Raw genomic sequence first — 18,058 nt, 5'->3', positions numbered from 1 at the left:
TTTTGGCAGGTAAATTCTCCAAATGTCCTGCTTTTATGAACCAAGGAAGACTCATCTTCCTTACTGGGACCAGTTGGACCAGGACTAATGTCTCTGAGAAGTCAGAAAAGGGAAGTATAACCAACATGGTGCTTCACCTAGATGTCCTCACATCCTTTTTCTTGTTTCCATGCACCTCTTTTCCAGATTCTGTAGTCTTTGGTTCCAACCACCAGCACCTGAGACTCTTGGAGAAATTTTCCCTCAACATGCAATGAGCCAGAGTAGCTAGAAGTTTCCATCTCTTTGGTGAATGACTCGCAGGCACATAAGAATGAAAGCCCTGCTCCCTTGCTTGGGGTTGATGCAAATTCTAGAGTAATGCACATAAGATCTACCCTCTCTGTGGCGTTGCCTAAAAGTATATCCTTGTTTTGGTCCTTCTTCTACCTAACTTCTGCCATCCCCTTACCAGTTTCTTCCAAAATTCCTTCCTTGCATATGAATTCCTATCTCAGGATCGCTTTCTGGGGACCCCAACAAAAACAAAATGGAAAAACCAAGGTACCACATTAGCCTGGTTCCTAATGGGTGGGAGTCGATAAGTAAATGCTTCCGATTAATAAAAGCCCAAGTTTGTTGAACATCCACCATGAGTAAATGTTTTACATATCTTACCTCAACTGCTTAAACAACACGACAAGGTTGGTATGACTGGGCTTGCTCTACAGATGAGAAAAACTAGACTCTGAAAAGCTCAGTAGCTTCCCCAAGGTCACATAACTAGAAGTTATAAAGAGGACTCAAATCCAAGGTTATCTGACACCAAGGTTTCTCTCTGCCTGCAGTGCCTCTCTTTATTTCTTTATGGTGCTTGCTTCCTATTGTTCATCTTCTACCTTCTTAATTTTTATTTTTTGGAGAAGGGGGAAGGAGAAGGGAGACAGTAAAGGGATTCTTGCACCCTCAAGGCCCAGCACCATGGCTGGCACATCGTAGATGCTCTGTATTTGTTGAATGAATTACAAAATGAGGTTTTTTGAGCAGAACCAAGCACTCAGCAGTATTCTCTAAATTTTGTCCAAAAGTCTAATGTTGACTCCATGTGAGAAAGAATCAAACCCCCATGAGGAAAATTCTCATGGCAACTAATAAGACCCAAGAGAAAGGCTTTAAGACCTGCATGGTGCTGACTTTTGGCATCCTGGATCTGGGAATTCAACAGACACCTAACTTGTAGAATTCCAGTACATTCAGCTCAACTGCCTTTGATACATGGACAGCAAAATTCAAAAACAAATTACAGCATCAAAAACAGCTTCAAATTACCAGAAAATAAGGCACCCGCACATTGTAAATTGCCTCTTTAGAGTCTTCCCATTTTTTACCTTTTAAGATGAAAACAATGAAGTGTTCTATTTGGATGTTGAGATTTTTAAAAATGAGTTGCCCTTTTATAATGTTTTAAAAAGAGGCATCATAAGATGTGAATCTAACTGAAACCTCTGAACTTGCAAAAAGGAAAAATTCAAGACGATGTGACAAAATTATTTCTAGCAACCATGACATTTCTTGATGGGAAATGCTTTCTTTGAACTGTACAACACAGCACGAGTTAGGATTTGGAATCTGACAAGAAAATAAGTGAGATGCCAAGCTGACAGTGAAGACATTTTTCTCCCACAAAGGTATTTTTATTTATTTATTTATTTATTTATTTAACCACAGTAACTGGATCCAGATAGTACCAGGAACTTTGAGAGGGTTAAGTGGGGTGCTAGAAATTGTGGAACCAGAAAACTCCAGGTTTAGATTCTCGCTCCAGCACTTGCTCTGTGACCTTGAGTAAGACATTTAACCTCTCAGTTCCCTTATCTTTAAAATGGAGTTATGAACCCTTTCAAGGTTACTGCGAGGATTAAAGATCAGGTATGTAAGGGTCCTAGCATAGAGTAGAAGTTTAATTAAGGTGATTGATATGGTTTCACTCTGTGTCCCCACCCAAATTTCATCTCTCATTGTAATCCCTTCATGGAAGGAAACTGGTGGGAGGTGATTAGATCATGGGGGCAGTTCCCCCATGCTGTTCTCATGACAGTGAGTGAGTTCTCAAGAGATCTGATGATTTACAAGTGTGGCATTTCCTCTTTGCTCACTCTCTGTCTCCTGCCACCATGTGAAGAAGGTCCTTGCTTCCCCTTCCCCTTCCGCCATGATTGTTAGTTTCCTGAGGCCTCCCAGCCATGTGGAACTGAGTCAATTAATAACAAATTATTATTTTTATTATATTTATTATTATATTTAATATATAAATACTATATATTTATTATATATCTTTCATAACAAATTATCCAGTCTAGGGTAGTTCTTTATAGCAGTGTGAAAACAGAGTGCTACAATGATGATAATGATGATGATGGCAACAGATAACATATATTTTTTTTAAATAGTCAGATACAGTTCTAAGTGCTTTATCTTTTGTATTTGTTAAGGAAATTCTAGCTACTGTAACAGATAAACCCTGAAATCTCAGTGCTTAACACACTGATAATAATAGAAGATTATTCCTAACTCACATAACGTCCAGTTGGTGGTGGAAATTGTGGTAAAGGAAGTTACTGCTTCACAAAACCATTTAGAGACTCATGCTGACCGAGGCTCAGAGCCCCAGCAAGAAGAGAAGAATGAAGCTTTTACAGTGCCTAACCCAGTGCCTGATACACAAAAAATGTTCAATAATTGGTAATCAAAGAAGTTGTTGCTATTAGCATTACGATGATTATCATCTTTCAAGGCTGAGACTGAATGTATGAGAAAGACTGTTTTAGTCTGATCTCACGCTGCTGATAAAGATATACCTGAGACTAGGAAATTTATAAAGAAAAACAGGTTTAATGGACTTACAGTTCCATGTGGCTCGGGAGGCCTCATAATCATGGCAGAAGGTGAAAGGCACATCTTACATGGGGAAGCATGGAGAAGAATTGGAGCCAAGCAAAAGGGGTTTCCTCTTATAAAACCATCAGATCTTGTGAGACTTATTCACTTCCATGAAAACAGTATGGGGAAAACCGCCCCCATGATTCAATTACCTCCCCCCAGGTCCCTCCCACAACACGTGGGAATTATGGGAGCTACAATTCAAGATAAGATTTGGGTGGGGACGCAGCCAAGCCATATCAAAGACTTATTTTGGTTTTATGTGGTGAATTTATTCCTAACAGGATGGATTTTTTTAAAATAAAAAACTAGAATCTGACAATTTCTGGGACAGTGAGGTTTGTAATTGGGATCTTGCAAGTACTGGGCTGGAGAGAGCTTGTGTTGAAGGGAGGACATTGGTATTAACTGTCTCCAGTTAATTAATAAAGGGCTATTTATTTAAGCCCTTAAATAAACAGGCGCCAGGCAAGAGCTTCCGGAACCTTGGACATTTGTCTTTCTCCTTTGGGAGGGGTGAAGAAATGGGGATATCCATAGTGATCTACTCCAAAGTCGGTCTAGCCTCATTCCCGGGAGAAGTGAGGACATTTAATACTATCAGTTTAAAAAAATGACACAGCACGCACGATAGGCCAGAGCTTGAGGTTGAATCAGAGAGAACCAGGTTTCAATCAGCTCTGCCACTGACTTCCTGGGTTACTTTGTGCAATTTTTACCTCTTTGAGCCTGTTTCTTCTTCTATGAGTGGGGAAAAATAAAATGCAATTTTGTGAGGTTATAGGAACCATCTGAAAGAATAATTCTCATAACAAAAGCTAATGCTGAAATGTTTACTAGCTGTTAAGCATTAAGCTACTGTCTTTTTATCTATTATTTTATCTCTCATAACAGCCAATGATAGAGATACTATTGTTATCCCTATTTTAAAAAAATAGAAGCATGAAGAGAATAGGTAAGTAGCTCTAAGTCTCACTAGTACACAGTGCTTCACCTGGGACCCACACACCTGCAGAGGGATTTGTGGGTAGAATTCAGTGGGTTTATGAAAGTAGGTGGGAGAAAATATATCATGTCTTTACTTTCACTGGCCTCTAGTTGAAATTTAGCACGTCCCTCAATTATAAATGTGGGCAATAAGGCAGGGTGCAGAGGCTCATGCCTGTAATCCCAGCACTTTGGGAGGCTGAGGTGGGCAGATTGCTTGAGCCCAGGAGTTCAAAACCAACCTGCACAACATGGTGAATGCCCATCTCTACAAAAAATACAGAAAATTAGCTGGGCATGGTGGCACGTATCTGTAGTCCCAGCTACTCGGGAGGCTGAGGTGGGAGGATTGCTAGAGCCCCAGAGGTCAAAGCTGCTGTGAGCTGTGATTGCTCCACTGCACTCCAGCCCGGGCAACAGAGTGAGATCCTGTCTCAAAAGTAAGTAAATAAATGTAGGCAAAGAACCACCTATAGTATTAGCACCGACCTGGGACTTTGTCAACAGTAGAATCACAGATATTGTCATATCACATTGCATATGTAGCAGATAGCTCAAAGAATTGTTTGCACTCATCAATACTTTGAAACCTCATGTTATTTATTGCATTAGTTGAAAAGCACATATACAGATGACCCTAGAACAATGCAGGCGTTAGAGGTCGAAAAACCCTATGTAGTCGGAAACCTCATACAGCTTTTGACTCCCTCAGTACTAAACTACTAATAGTCCACTTTGACCAGAAGCCTTACTGATAAAATAAACAATTGATTAACACATGTTTAGTATGCTATGTGTATTTTATGTATATATGTATACAAATATATAACACTGTGTGCTTACAATAAAGTAAGGTAGAGAAAAGAAAATCTTATTTAAAAAATCACAAGGAAGAGAAAACATATTTGCTATTTATTAAGTGGAAGTGGATCATCATAGAGGTCTTCATCCTTGTCATCTTCACTTTGAGTAGGCTGAGGAAGGTGAGGGCTTGGTCTTGCTGTCTCAGGGGTGGCAGAGGTGGAAGAAAATTCACACATAAGTGGACCCCTGCAGTTCAAAGCAGTGTTGTTCAAGGGCCAACTGTATTACCATATCACAAATGTGAGTTTCTAAAAATATTTTCATGAGTATATATCGAGATAATGGGTTTTTTTTTGTAATTCTATGTATTTTATTTTATGCATTTAAAGTCATTATTCTGAAAAGGGAATCCATAGGCATTCACCAGATAATTGAAAGGATCCATGGCCTAAGAACATTAAGAATATTCATAGTAGCCCATGGCTGTTAGAGAATCAGAAAGCCATGGTGGCTCAGGCCTGTAATCCCAGCACTTTGGGAGGCCAAAGCGGGTGGATCACAAGGTCAGGAGATCGAGGCCATCCTGGCCAACATGGTGAAACCCCATCTCTACTAAAAGACAAAAAATTAGCCAGGTGTGGTGGTGCGTGCCTGTAGTCCCAGCTACTAGGGAGGCTGAGGCAGGAGAATCACATGAACCTGGGAGGCAGAGGTTGCAGTGAGCTAAGATTGCGCCACTGCACTGCAGCCTGGTGACAGAGCAAGACTCCATCTCCAAAAAAAAAAAAAAAAAACGCTGATGTAAACCAAAAATAAAATTCTAAGACCCCTGAAAGACTGGTTCAGGCCATGAAGGGAGAAGTGGGGGTCGGACATGCCTCATTATACCTGTCCAACATTAACATCAACACAGGCTTTAAGTCTGATAAGAAACATTTTAGAGCCTGTTCTCTCTGAAGCCTGCTAGGTAAAAGCTTCATCTTCATGATAAAACTTTGGACTCCACTACCTCTTGCATCAACCCAAACATTCCTTTCTATTGATCCCAGGTCTTTAGACAAACTCAACCAATTGTCAACCAGAAAATGTTTAAATTTACCTATAGCCTGGAAGCCCCCCCACTTTGAGTTGTCCTGCCTTTCTGGACCAAACCAATATATTTCTTAAATGTACTTGATTGATGTCTCATGTCTCCCTAAAATGTGTAAAACCAAGGTACACCCCAACCACCCTGGGCCCATGTCATCAGGACTCCCTGAGGCTGTGTCACGGACACATGTTCTTGACCTTAGCAAAATAAACTTTCTTTTTTTTTTTTTTTTTTTTTTTTTTGAGATGGAGTCTCGCACTGTCACCCGGGGTTGGAGTGCAGTGGCGCGATCTCGGCTCACTGCAAACTCTGCCTCCCAGGTTCACGCCATTCTCCTGCCTCAGCCTGCCGAGTAGCTGAGACTACAGGAGCATGCCACCACACCAGGCTAATTTTTGTATTTTTAGTAGAGATGGGGTTTCACCATGTTGGCCAGGCTGGTCTCGAACTCCTGACCTCGTGATCTGCCCTTCTCGGCCTCCCAAAGTGCTGGGATTACAGGCGTGAGCCACCGTGCCTGGCCGGCAAAATAATATCTCTAAATTAACAGACTTGTCTCAGATTTTCTGGGTCTACACCGAGTACCTGGCAAGTGCTCAATCCTCAGAATTCGTTACTATAATGGTATTAATATACACACTAAAATCCCAGTCATCCAGGAGCAAACCTTTGAAAGTGGTAAGAGACTCAATTCCATTGATTATACCCATTTCGTGGTGATCAGGAAGAAGAATACTCAGTCCAGTCAGAGAGCAGGGTTGAAGATTATCAACTGCAACCTCCTCCTTCTGAAGGAAGATGAAGACATGGAGTTGCAGGAAAGGATAGTTTCAAGGCACGTGGCAAATTGGCATTGGAATCAATACCACCAGCCAAGTCTCCTGGAGTCAGTCTTCTCTTCATTATAGGACACAACTTTTCAATATCAGACATGAAGCCGGATGATGACAGTTCCTGTCTCTAGAAGCATACAGGTCCACTCCAATTTCTTCTGCATCTCATAGTCCTTGGGATGATCCTACAGATGTTGGATGATGATGTAATGTGGCACCGTGCAAGGCTTCTCATCATAGGGTCCAGGGGCCACTCTAGTGCAGTGACAGGGAGCTTGTTACAAACATTGGACCCTGGGCCCCATCTCCTCGGATCTACCTTATCTGAAGCTCTTTGAGGGAGCTTGGGAATCAGCATTTTTATCAAGCTGCCCCACTGATTCACATGCGAATCCAAGTGAGAACTATTGACAGAGCCATTAAAGCATGAGCTCTGGAGTTCAAATCCCAGTTCTACCACTTACTAGTTGAATTGCTTTAGGAACATTACTCAAATTTTAGACAAATCTCTGAACAGCATCTCCAAAGCATAATAGTACCTACCTTTTGCAGTGAGAACCAAATGTGGCAATGCATAGAAGGTCTTTAACAGTGTGTGGCTTTGCAAATAAGCTTGCTATGATTATTGTTGTTCTTGTTGTTTATGAGTTATAATCCACCAGGTGGCTCACTAGAGGAATAGTGTGGCTCTCCTCACAGAGGTGTAATTCTCTGTTCTATGACTACATTCATGGGGCTCTGATGTGAGTGACTCCAGCCACTAACAGTTTCTAAGTGCTGAAAGAGCATCCTGTGTGTTCCAGACTTCTCTGATAACCAGAACTGTGCCCCAAAGACAGCCCAGGGGATCTGCTCTGGGTGATGCTAAGTGACCCTGTGGCCAATGAAAGGTCTCCAAATCCCAGAGTAAAGATCCTGACCCTGACTGCAAATCTCCCCTTTGCTTGACATTGACAATGTCTCTAAGCACCCAGAGAGTGGAAGTTTCATTCCCCAGGGACCCCAGATCTCTGGCTTTGGGCAGCCACTGTGAGTTCCTGCCCACATCCTTAGTGTCTTTGGGACTTCGGTGTACAATGACTGGCTTATAATCACCAGTAGGTGCATCTCTGTGCCTAGGGATTTTTCTTTTTCTCTTTTTTTGAGATGTAGTTTGGCTCTTGTTGCCCAGGCTGGAATGCAATGGTGTGATCTCGGCTCACCGCAACCTCCGCCTCCCAAGTTAAAGCGATTCTCCTGCCTCAGCCTCCTGAGTAGCTGGGATTACAGGCATGCGCCACCACACCCAGCTAATTTTGTATTTTTAATAAAGATGGGGTTAATCCACGTTGGCCAGGCTGGTCCTGACCTCAGGTGATCCGCCCGCCTTGGCCTCCCAAAGTGCTGGAATTACAGACATGAGCCACCGTGCCCGGCTGCCTAGGGATTCTTGACACCATGAAAGTCCTTCTGCCTTTGCACATGACAGCCTAGGAGTGTCTGAACATTAGCATCCCTGAAAGCAATTTGGAAACAATGTCTGATGGCCGTGGGCACGTAAACACCCAAGCTCCATGTTACTTGGGCAGGATGATTCTGTGTGTGTGTTCAACACTGTCTCCCAAAGTTTCCCTGCAGCATGAAAGTCCAGCCGTGCATAGTGGTAGCTGGCATGATATCATACTCTTCTTAGCTGCTTTGCCTTCCTTATTGAACCTCCCACCCCCTCCCAGTATTCTCTTCATTTCTCACATCCTAATCTCCGAGCCTCTTTCTGGAGGAACCATAGTCAGACAGGTTTCTACCTGAAAATTTCAAACTCTATGCTACCAGAGGCCAGACAGGAAATAAAATTTAATAAATAGGGGAAGAATCGAATCTTCCATCCTTTCAATATTTGTGTCTTCTATGACCCTGATAAGCGTTCAAAACTAAAGTTCAAATCGCAGCAAGATTCTTGACCATTAAGGATAAATTTAGTTATGATGAGGAAACCTAGCAACAATAGATTTCTAAAGGCAAAAGGATGTGAACTAGGAGATGTGACACAAACTTACCAAAAAGGCTTCAAACACAAAGTCTCCTGGAAAATGTGTATATGTTGCTGTTAACTAGAAATTGCCTTTGCCGGAAACAACTTCCCATATATTCTGAGTATTATAGACCTCATTCTCTATGCTAATATTGGTGTTCCCTGGTGAAAACACAAATTAGGATGCAGGGTTCTAGAAAGATACATGACAATCCCAACAGCCTCACATATAATCAGTTTTATTGCCAGGTAAGAAATTCATATTAATATAGTGAATACATATGTTTACAAATAAACATTCTTAGAAAACAAACAAATGTGTTTTTTTCTTCATTGTAGGAAGAATTATTCGTATCATAAACTCTGCAGTTGTTGACAAGTATTAACACAGGTTTACTTGCAGAACATATGGTTACTAAAATATTCGCACATAAAATATGCTCCATTTACACAAAAAACTGGGAAGAGTTAGATGGGGAGGCCAGGCGGAGCCCAAGGCAGATGGAGGCTGAGACACTGTGAAAGGGCAAAGGGAAGTCAGACTCTGGTCCCATTGGGTTGGAAATTAGGGGACAGCTAAAGGCAAAAAATAGGGGCTGATGTCAGGGCATGGAATTAGGAAGAGGACAGCCTGTCTGCTTTGTTGTAGTTTCTCTCTTCTAGGTCTCACTACCCTAGCTATAGCGTCCTTGTCTTGGTACATGGAAGTCACAGATAGTTCCATAGGTTGTCCCGTCTTTCCATATTGTGAGGTCTGTCTACCCTCCCAAGAGGAAGCCAAAATTGACAAATGGGATCTAATTAAACTAAAGAGCTTCTGCACAGCAAAAGAAACTACCATCAGAGTGAACAGGCAACCTACAAAATGGGAGAAAATTTTTGCAACCTACTCATCTGACAAAGGGCTAATATCCAGAATCTACGATGAACTCAAACAAATTTACAAGAAAAAAACAAACAACACCATCAAAAAGTGGGCGAAGGATATGAACAGACACTTCTCAAAAGAAGACATTTATGCAGTCAAAAGACACATGAAAAAATGCTCATCATCACTGGCCATCAGAGAAATGCAAATCAGAACCACAATGAGATACCATCTCACACCAGTTAGAATGGCAATCATTAAAAAGTCAGGAAACAACAGGTGCTGGAGAGGATGTGGAGAAATAGGAACACTTTTACACCGCTGGTGGGACTGTAAACTAGTTCAACCCTTGCGGAAGTCAGTGTGGCAATTCCTCAGGGATCTAGAACTAGAAATACCATTTGACCCAGCCATCCCATTACTGGGTATATACCCAAAGGACTATAAATCATGCTGCTATAAAGACACATGCACACGTATGTTTATTGCGGCACTATTCACAATAGCAAAGACTTGGAACCAACCCAAAAGTCCAACAAGGATAGACTGGATTAAGAAAATGTGGCACATATACACCATGGAATACTATGCAGCCATAAAAAATGATGAGTTCATGTCCTTTGTAGGGACATGGATGAAATTGGAAATCATTATTCTCAGTAAACTATCGTAAGGAGAAAAAACCAAACACTGCATGTTCTCACTCATAGATGGGAATTGAACAATGAGAACACATGGACACAGGAAGGGGAACATCACACTCTGGGGACTGTTGTGGGGTGGGGTGAGGGGGGAGGGATAGCATTAGGAGATATACCTAATGCTAAATGAGGAGTTAATGGGTGCAGCACACCAGCATGACACGTGTATACATATGTAACTAACCTGCACACTGTGCACATGTACCCTAAAACTTAAAGTATAATAATAATAATAATAATAAATACCCCATGGATACACTAAAAAAAAAAAGAATAAAAAGACCTTCCCTATCCAAACTTCCCTCTTCAGTTCATCTCCCAAAGCCAACTGGAAGATAATAAACTATGAAGCACTTCCTGAGCTTTCCATCCTAGACAGGACTACTTGGAAAGTACGTGTCCTTCTTGGGCCATCATTGTGGCTACATCTTAATGACCAGTCTGCGCCTTTGCTGCCAAAATTACAACTGCAGACCCCAAGGAGCCCAGTTCAATTGATGAAGCTTATTCAGAGGAGAAGGAGCATGTAGAAGGAATACAATACTACAGATTTAGAGGCCAAGAAAGACTCTTAATCAGAGTTGAGATAAGGGTGGGACGAAGTGGACTGGGGGCAAAGAGCAACCACGAGGTAAAAGGGAGATAAGAATTATGGAAACTTTGAGCTGGAAAGAGCCTCACAGATAAGTCAACCCAGGGTTTTCTGAAGTGTGGGCTATGCACCCCTAGTGTATGCACAATGATCATAGGCAGTACATAGCTACAGCATTGTTCAACACTGACTTGCATAGGAAATGATTCCCCTTTCATTTACTTTTTGGTCCATCTTATTAGTACAAAGAGAAAGTCTTCATTGGGTGCTGGTATTTTTAACAATTATTTAATACCTGATGATATCATTTTAAGAGAGAGAGAGAAACAGAAAGAGAGAGATGGAGAGAGAAAGAAAGAACCCCAGGCTTTAGTTCAGACTCACAGACAACAGACTCCAGCTGGAATTTAATCATCGCTGCTTGTTTCCTTTGTACTTATTTTTATGTTTGCTTTCTATTTATGGCAACTGATGATTTTTTTTAAATTTGTGATGAAGACAGGAAGTTTTCATTTTAAAAACAAAATGCATTAAAATGAATCAATTTAGATACAAATATTGTGAAGGTGATATACAGAGATGCCAAAGTGTGTTGCAGGTACATAGCTCATTAACGTCAAGGAAACTCTGACCATGCCCAGTGGTATTTACTTGACTCTGGGAAGCTCTGGGGTCTTCCCAAGGAGGCTGAGAAGGTGGGCACTAAATCTCTGACCCCAGCTTTGTACAGCACGGTACCTTTTTATACATGGAGATCTCCTATTATGCGTTCTTTGAAAGATCTCTTTTTTTTTTTTTTTCTTTTTTTTTTTTTTTGAGACAGTCTCACTCCGTCACCCAGGCTAGAGGGCAGTGGTGTGGTCTCAGCTCACTGCAACCTCCCAAGTTTAAGCGATTCTCCTGCCTCAGCCTCTCGAGTAGTTGGGATTACAGGCACCCACCACCATGCCTGGCTAATGTTTGTATTTTTAGTAGAGACGGGGTTTCACCATGTTGACCAGGCTGATCTCAAACTCCTGACCTCAGATGATCCACCTGCCTCAGCCTCCCAAAGTGCTGGGATTTTAAGTGTGAGCCACTGTGCCTGGTCAAAAGATCTCATTTTTAAAAACAGGTAGAGGTTTTGCAGTTTCAAAAAGCTTGACCTACCCCAATTCCCCATGTTTCAGATGGGAGACTGAGGCCCAGAGGGATCAACTGCATTGTTGGTGTCCTCGTATCTGCTGGGAGTGAGGAGAATAAATATCTGGTTTTGCTGATTTTGTGATGTCAGAGTGGAGAGACAGGTGAGGCAGAACCTTGCAGCTCAGGATTTCAGAAAATACTCTGAGTCTTGTTTGGCCAGACCATTTATAGCTTCTGACACCAGAGTTGCTGTGGGTCTGCTGAATGTTAATTAACTACCAAAGACCTTTAGGAGCTAGTTGAAAAACCTTCCACCTTAGATAAAAATCTCTTCTCTCTCAATCCACTTCTTTGGGCTTCCACAAAACAAACACAACTTGTAGGAAAACTGACTTTGCTGGGACCCCAAGGACTATGGATTATGAGAACCAAACAGAAAAACAACCTCAGGACATTCTGGATGGGAGATGAACACATGAAGTATGTGGGGAGGTAATTTGGAGGGACCATGGGAATTATGGGACCAAGAAACATCTGACAGGTTTGAGAGGGCTAGAAAATGGAAGGACTAATTTTGATAGTGTAGAGAGTAGGGAGGTCTTCGTTCTTGGGTACCCCTGACATTGTAGCAGCCCCTCAGAGGGTGTTATGGGGTGGGCTCACCTACAAAGGAAGGATGGAAACATCTTCTACTACTGCAGAAAAACAAGAGGAAGGAAGGCTAAAAGAACACAGGTTGCACTTGGGAAACAAGACTGTCATTAAACAACAGTAACACATTGAAGGCACCACCCACGCTTATGACATTTTCAGTCCAAAGCAGTTGAAGTTTGGCAGCGGCGGCGGCAACGCGCTGAAGGGAAAGGGATGTCAGGGACATACAGTTTAAAGAGGACTTGTTTCTGTGGCTGTTTCAGGTCTTGGAGGCAAAACCCAGAAATCAGAGGCTTCTGGATCCTCATCTGATCTCCTGTGGACTTTTCCAACGGTGGATTGGTTGTTGTTGTTAATGTCAACAACAAGTCTTCAAGATTTTTGAAAAAAAAAACCACCTAATTTGCCGTTTTTATCTGTTTTGTAGTGGGCTTACATTTTAATCCTCTTTTTAAAAAGTTATTTGATACTCTCCGGACCCTCTCCGTAAAAGCCCATCCCTCCCATTTCCACGGTCATGGTCCTTATGGGAGTTCTCTAAAATGTTTTTTGTTTTTTCCTTCCCATCATTGTCGGTGGGTTCAGGGTCTATTTACTTTTTGTGAGTTTGAGGGTGTGTTGTTTTTTGCTTTCAACATGGATGATATGAAAAGTACTATAAATAGAATGGTTGGGGTCCAGTTACTGTTTCATGCTCGTCAAAATTTTACGTCCACGTCACCACTTCTTGGAATTAGAAAAATGCTTCTAATGTGGGCAAATTCCTCCCAGAACAACTCCTCTTCCAGAATATACTCTTCTCTTGTGTCCTCCCTCATTCTCTACCCCCATTTCCACCCTGGCTTTCGAACCTAGAAACAGACAGCACGTGGCAAGTAGTGTATGTGCTCAAATGGACAATTTCTCTAAATTGTGCTACTTTTATATTTTGTCATCATGGATTTCAGTTTCAAGTTAGGAGGAAAAGAAAACTCAGCCCCACGGTTTGGGCATGTGAGTTGGCCATCTTGGGCCTGAAGTGGAAAGAGTGTGCCTCATTTTCCCCTTTGCTGTATTGCTGAATGTCCACGCTTCGGTCTTTCTCAGCTGCCCGCCGACACGTTACAGGCATGACCTAGGAAAAGCGCGACTCTGTGTCCCCAGTAGGTTTAGAGTTGGTTCTTGTTGAGAGTGAGTGTGTGGACGCGTGTATTAGGGGAGGATGGGGAAGGTGTGGGCGGGGTTGTTTTTTGCCTCTCTCAGTTGAGTGTGGTCTCCAGGGTGCTCCCTGTGGTGAAAGCTCAGACAGTCACTTCTGTTTTGCTGTTGGTGATGAAGTATGGCTGTGGGGGTGGGTAGTGCTGGGGGCGAGTTCCCAAGGGGTCGCTGGAGCCTGTCTCGGCCGTGCCAAGCTTGCCCTTGTTGCTGTAAGCCTGCCGCCGGAGGGACTGCTCGTTGGGGTCCCAGCCCTTAAAGTTGGTGGTAGAGGTGTAGGCCAGGGGATGTGGGGGCATCTTGTTGGTGCGGGACTTCTGTCCATTCTGCTTGGCAGGACCATGCTCAGGGCTGAAGGCCCGGGGCTCGTCCTCCACTCTTACGGGGTGCAGAGGTAAGTTCCCCTTGGCAGCCAGCTCAGCCAGGTGCCGTCGCTTGGTGTAGAAGTCGTCATTGACCTTGTCAGCTACACATCGGAACGGGTGGATGAAGAAGGGGAAGAAAGAGAAGAGAGAGAGAGAGAGAGAGAGAGTTAGAGACTGGCATGTCAACCCAAGAACAGCATAAAAATGGGCCAACAGTCCAAACAAGACACACTAGAAACTCCACCTAGAACAAGACAGAGGGAAGGGCAGCACCATGCCCTTTTCACAAACAAAGAGCAGGACCAAGAGGATTAAAGGCATCCCCAAGGGAACCTCTAGACCTCGGAAATAAACACTTCTCCCCCCACAGTCCCACCTACCATTCTGCCATCGTTGGTTTGCCTATGAAATTCACGTGTTGTTTCTTTTTTATTAAAATGATACATTCTCATTAGAGAAAAGAGTGAACATGTTAAGTGATCTTCCTATCTATGACCTACCAATCAAGACAGCCGATAACAACTTTTGGGTGTATTTTCTTCTGGTATTTTTAATAAACAGAGTTTAATTTGGGATTTTTCTTCGGTGGTTTGTTTGCTTTTGTTTTTGCTTTTAGCAGTTAAACCAGACCTGTATTCACATTTCAACTGTGACACCTGCCAGCAGCTTAACCTTGACTAAATTACTTAACATTTGTCAGCATCAGCTTCTCCATAAGGAAAGCCATTACAATAAAAAAGTATACTTCATAGGTCTGTTTGGAGAGTTAAATGATATGATCTGTGTAAAGTGCTTAGATATTATCTACCACCATTATCATCGTCATTATAAATAAGTTTGTTTCTATTTCTCAAGTAATGTTCTATCAAGCATTTCTTCATGTTGTTATAAATTATTAATAAACAGGATTTTCATGTGTACCTAGTATTTCATTGAGTGGAACTATCAAAATTAATTAATTCCCCTATTAATGAGTGTTCTAGTTGTGCCAATATTTTGCTATTACAAATAAAGTTGTACGTAATAGCAACTTTTCACTTAAACCTCTCTTTATATTTAGAATTTTGAATTTAGCATAATTCTAAAAATGTTTTCTTATTTATTTATTTTTTATTATTTTTTCAGACAGGATCTTACTCTGCTGCCCAGGCTGGAGTGCAGTGGCACAATCATAGCTCACTGCAGCCTCTACCTCCTAGGTTCAGATGATTCTCCTGAGTAGCTGGGACCACAGGCAAGCATCACCACACTAGGCTAATTTTTGTATTTTTTGTGTGTGTAGAAATGAGGTTTCACCATGTTGCCCAGGCTGGTCTTGAACTCCGGGGCTCAAGCAATCCTCCCACCTTGGCCTCCCAAAGTGCTTGGGATTACAGGTGTGAGCTACCGCACCAGGCCTGTTTTCTTAATTTACATCAGGGATTGGCAAACTATAGCCCACGGGGCCAAATCTGGCCACATCCTGATTTTGGAAACAAAGTTTTATTGGACACAAAACCATGCCCATTCATTTATATATTATCCATAGCTGCTTTTGTTCTGCTGTGGTAGAATTGAGTGCTGGTTGAAACTCAGTTGACAGAAACCGTGAGACCTGAAGAGCCTGAGATATTTACTACCCAGTCCTTCTTAAAAAAGTTTGCTGACCTTTGATTTGGATTATAAAAAGTAGAATTATTTGGCCAAAGAGTATAAACATTGTTAAGGCTCTTGATACATATTGCCAACTATTCTACAAAAGAGTTTTACCAATTTCCACTCAATGTAACTACACTCTCTCCAGCATTGAAGGATTCCTTCCTTCCTTCCTTCCTTCCTTCCTTCCTTCCTTCTTCCTCTCTCTCTTCCTCCCTCCCTCTCTTCCTTCATTTTTACTTCTCTTTCTCTTTCTTTCTTTTGAGGACTAAGCTCTGATTTTTTCTTATCTTGCCCAGATTTCTATCTAAGGGGTCTGGGAGTCATATCCTACAAACCATAAATTCTCATCAGATGGGTTTTATTTAACGCTATATATCGTGACTTACTTTCCTATCTGACTCTGACACAACATTACATGACAAAGAAGAAAGTCAAAATATTTTACCCCAAAACATGTTTTTTTGTCGTTCTTTGAAATGGCCCTGCAAAAAAAAAGTTTTTTTGTGGGGTAAAACCTACATGTGTAAAGAAGCTCTATTAACATAGCTAGATTTTTTCTTCCAGGCCCTCCCAATCATAAAGAGATTAACTGAGAGTCTAGCACCTTTTAAAAGTCTAAATAGGAAACATTTGTCTTCTATTGTCTCTAAGGGCTGCCACTATAAGACTTCAAAAGAACCTTGGTCTCCACAATCTTTTATCTTCACCTGAACATTCCCTTTCTATTGATCCCAGGTCTTTAGACTCAACAAGTTGTCAACCAGAAAATGTTTACATTTACCGATAGCCTTGAAGCTTCCCCTTCACCTGAACATTCCCTTTCTATTGATCCCAGGTCTTTAGACTCAACCAATTGTCAACCAGGAAATGTTTACATTTACCTATAGCCTTGAAGCTCCCCACTCACCATCCCCTTCGAATTGTCCCATTTTTCTGGACCAAACCTATGTATTTCTCAAATGTATTTGATTGATGTCTCATACCTCCCTAAAATGTATAAAACCAAGCTGCAGACCAGCCACCCTGGGCACATGTTCTCAGGACTCCTGAGGGCTGTGTCATGGGCCATGGTCACTCCTATTTGGCTCAGAATAAATCTCTTCAAGTATTTGACAGAGTTTGACCTTTTTCATCGACAATTTCTTTTCTTTTCTTTTAATTTTTTTATTATACTTTAAGTTCTGGGATACATGTGCAGAACGTGCAAATTACATAGGTATACATGTGCCATGGTGGTTTGCTGACACTTTCTTTTCTTACTTGTTTTTCATTTGACAATTTTATGAAATCTCCTTTTATTTTATTTTAATTTCTGAATTCTTTTATTATAAGATTATCTACACTTTTTAAATTAATTCATTAGCAATAAACTTTTGAACTTTAATCTCTCAGGAGACCAGAAGTATTTGCTCTTTTATCCACACGTTGGGATCTCACAGTGTCACACATGTGAATTTACATACAGGTTAAAGAATGCCTGCCTCCCTACTAGAATGTCCACCCCAGCAGGGCAGGAACCATGTCTGTTTCTGATTCTCCTTCATATCTTCAATATCTGATTCTCCTCCTTACAGGGCTCTATGCTTCTTTTCTCATTAGATCCTTTCAACAGTGAAGGTAGAAAAGATGGGGACTATTTCTCCCGCTTGACAAATAAGGAAACTGTCAAGCTCTGGCATATAAAATGATTAAACTAAGGTTACCCAGAGCTAATGGCTGAGCCAGAGTAGAACCTACATTCAATCAACATTATTTGAAAGGCCACAGACGGAAACCCTTGGTTTCAGGACTGAAACAAAAATATGTCCCTGTTTCTGATGCTGTGTCTATGCTAGACATCATTCATTGATCACCGCACTCTTTCCTGGCTAGCATGGCCTCCACTCGGACTACTGCCCAAGGAAACAACCCAGGAAGCCACATATTAACTTGCTATGTATGATACAGTTTAAGTTGAGTTTATATTCCTTGTAATGCAAATAGCTCCGACTGATAAAGCCTTTCAAGAGAAACTTCCTCTTTAAATTCTAGGGCTACCTGAAGGTATGGAATGTCAAAGCCAAAAGGAATCTTGGAATCTGCTAAGGCTGTGAGGATCACACAATCCTGAAATGTCATGAATTGTTTAAGGTAGCACAAGTTAATATTAGAGCTGGGACTAGAACCCATCTTCCTGCCTTTTGGAGGAAAGCTCTAGATTTCCAGTGCCATGAAACTTCAATACAAAGTTTCCCCCTTCGACATCAAAATTTATATGTCATTACCTCCTGGATTCAA

At 41.7% G+C, this 18,058-nt stretch overlaps 1 protein-coding gene across 3 annotated transcripts in view; it reads right to left on the bottom strand.

Annotated features, from left to right (window-relative positions):
• The window catches only part of SHISA9 (shisa family member 9), a 664,814-nt gene that overhangs the window by 316,558 nt on the left and 330,198 nt on the right, over positions 1–18,058 (bottom strand). For 2 of the 3 annotated variants that reach the window (XM_003832690.6, XM_034939810.3), the window contains one exon: positions 13,128–14,244. The exons of the other annotated variant lie outside the window; for it this stretch is intronic. In XM_003832690.6, coding sequence (XP_003832738.3) covers positions 13,865–14,244 — 380 coding nt within the window. In that variant the 3' untranslated portion in view covers positions 13,128–13,864. Of the gene's footprint in view, positions 1–13,127; positions 14,245–18,058 lie in introns of those variants that run through there. 3 annotated transcript variants of the gene reach the window in all.

The sequence above is a fragment of the Pan paniscus genome, chromosome 18, assembly GCF_029289425.2.
Source record: "Pan paniscus chromosome 18, NHGRI_mPanPan1-v2.0_pri, whole genome shotgun sequence".
Classification (NCBI taxonomy): Eukaryota; Metazoa; Chordata; class Mammalia; order Primates; family Hominidae; genus Pan; species Pan paniscus.
This window is presented reverse-complemented; position numbering and strand designations above follow the sequence as displayed.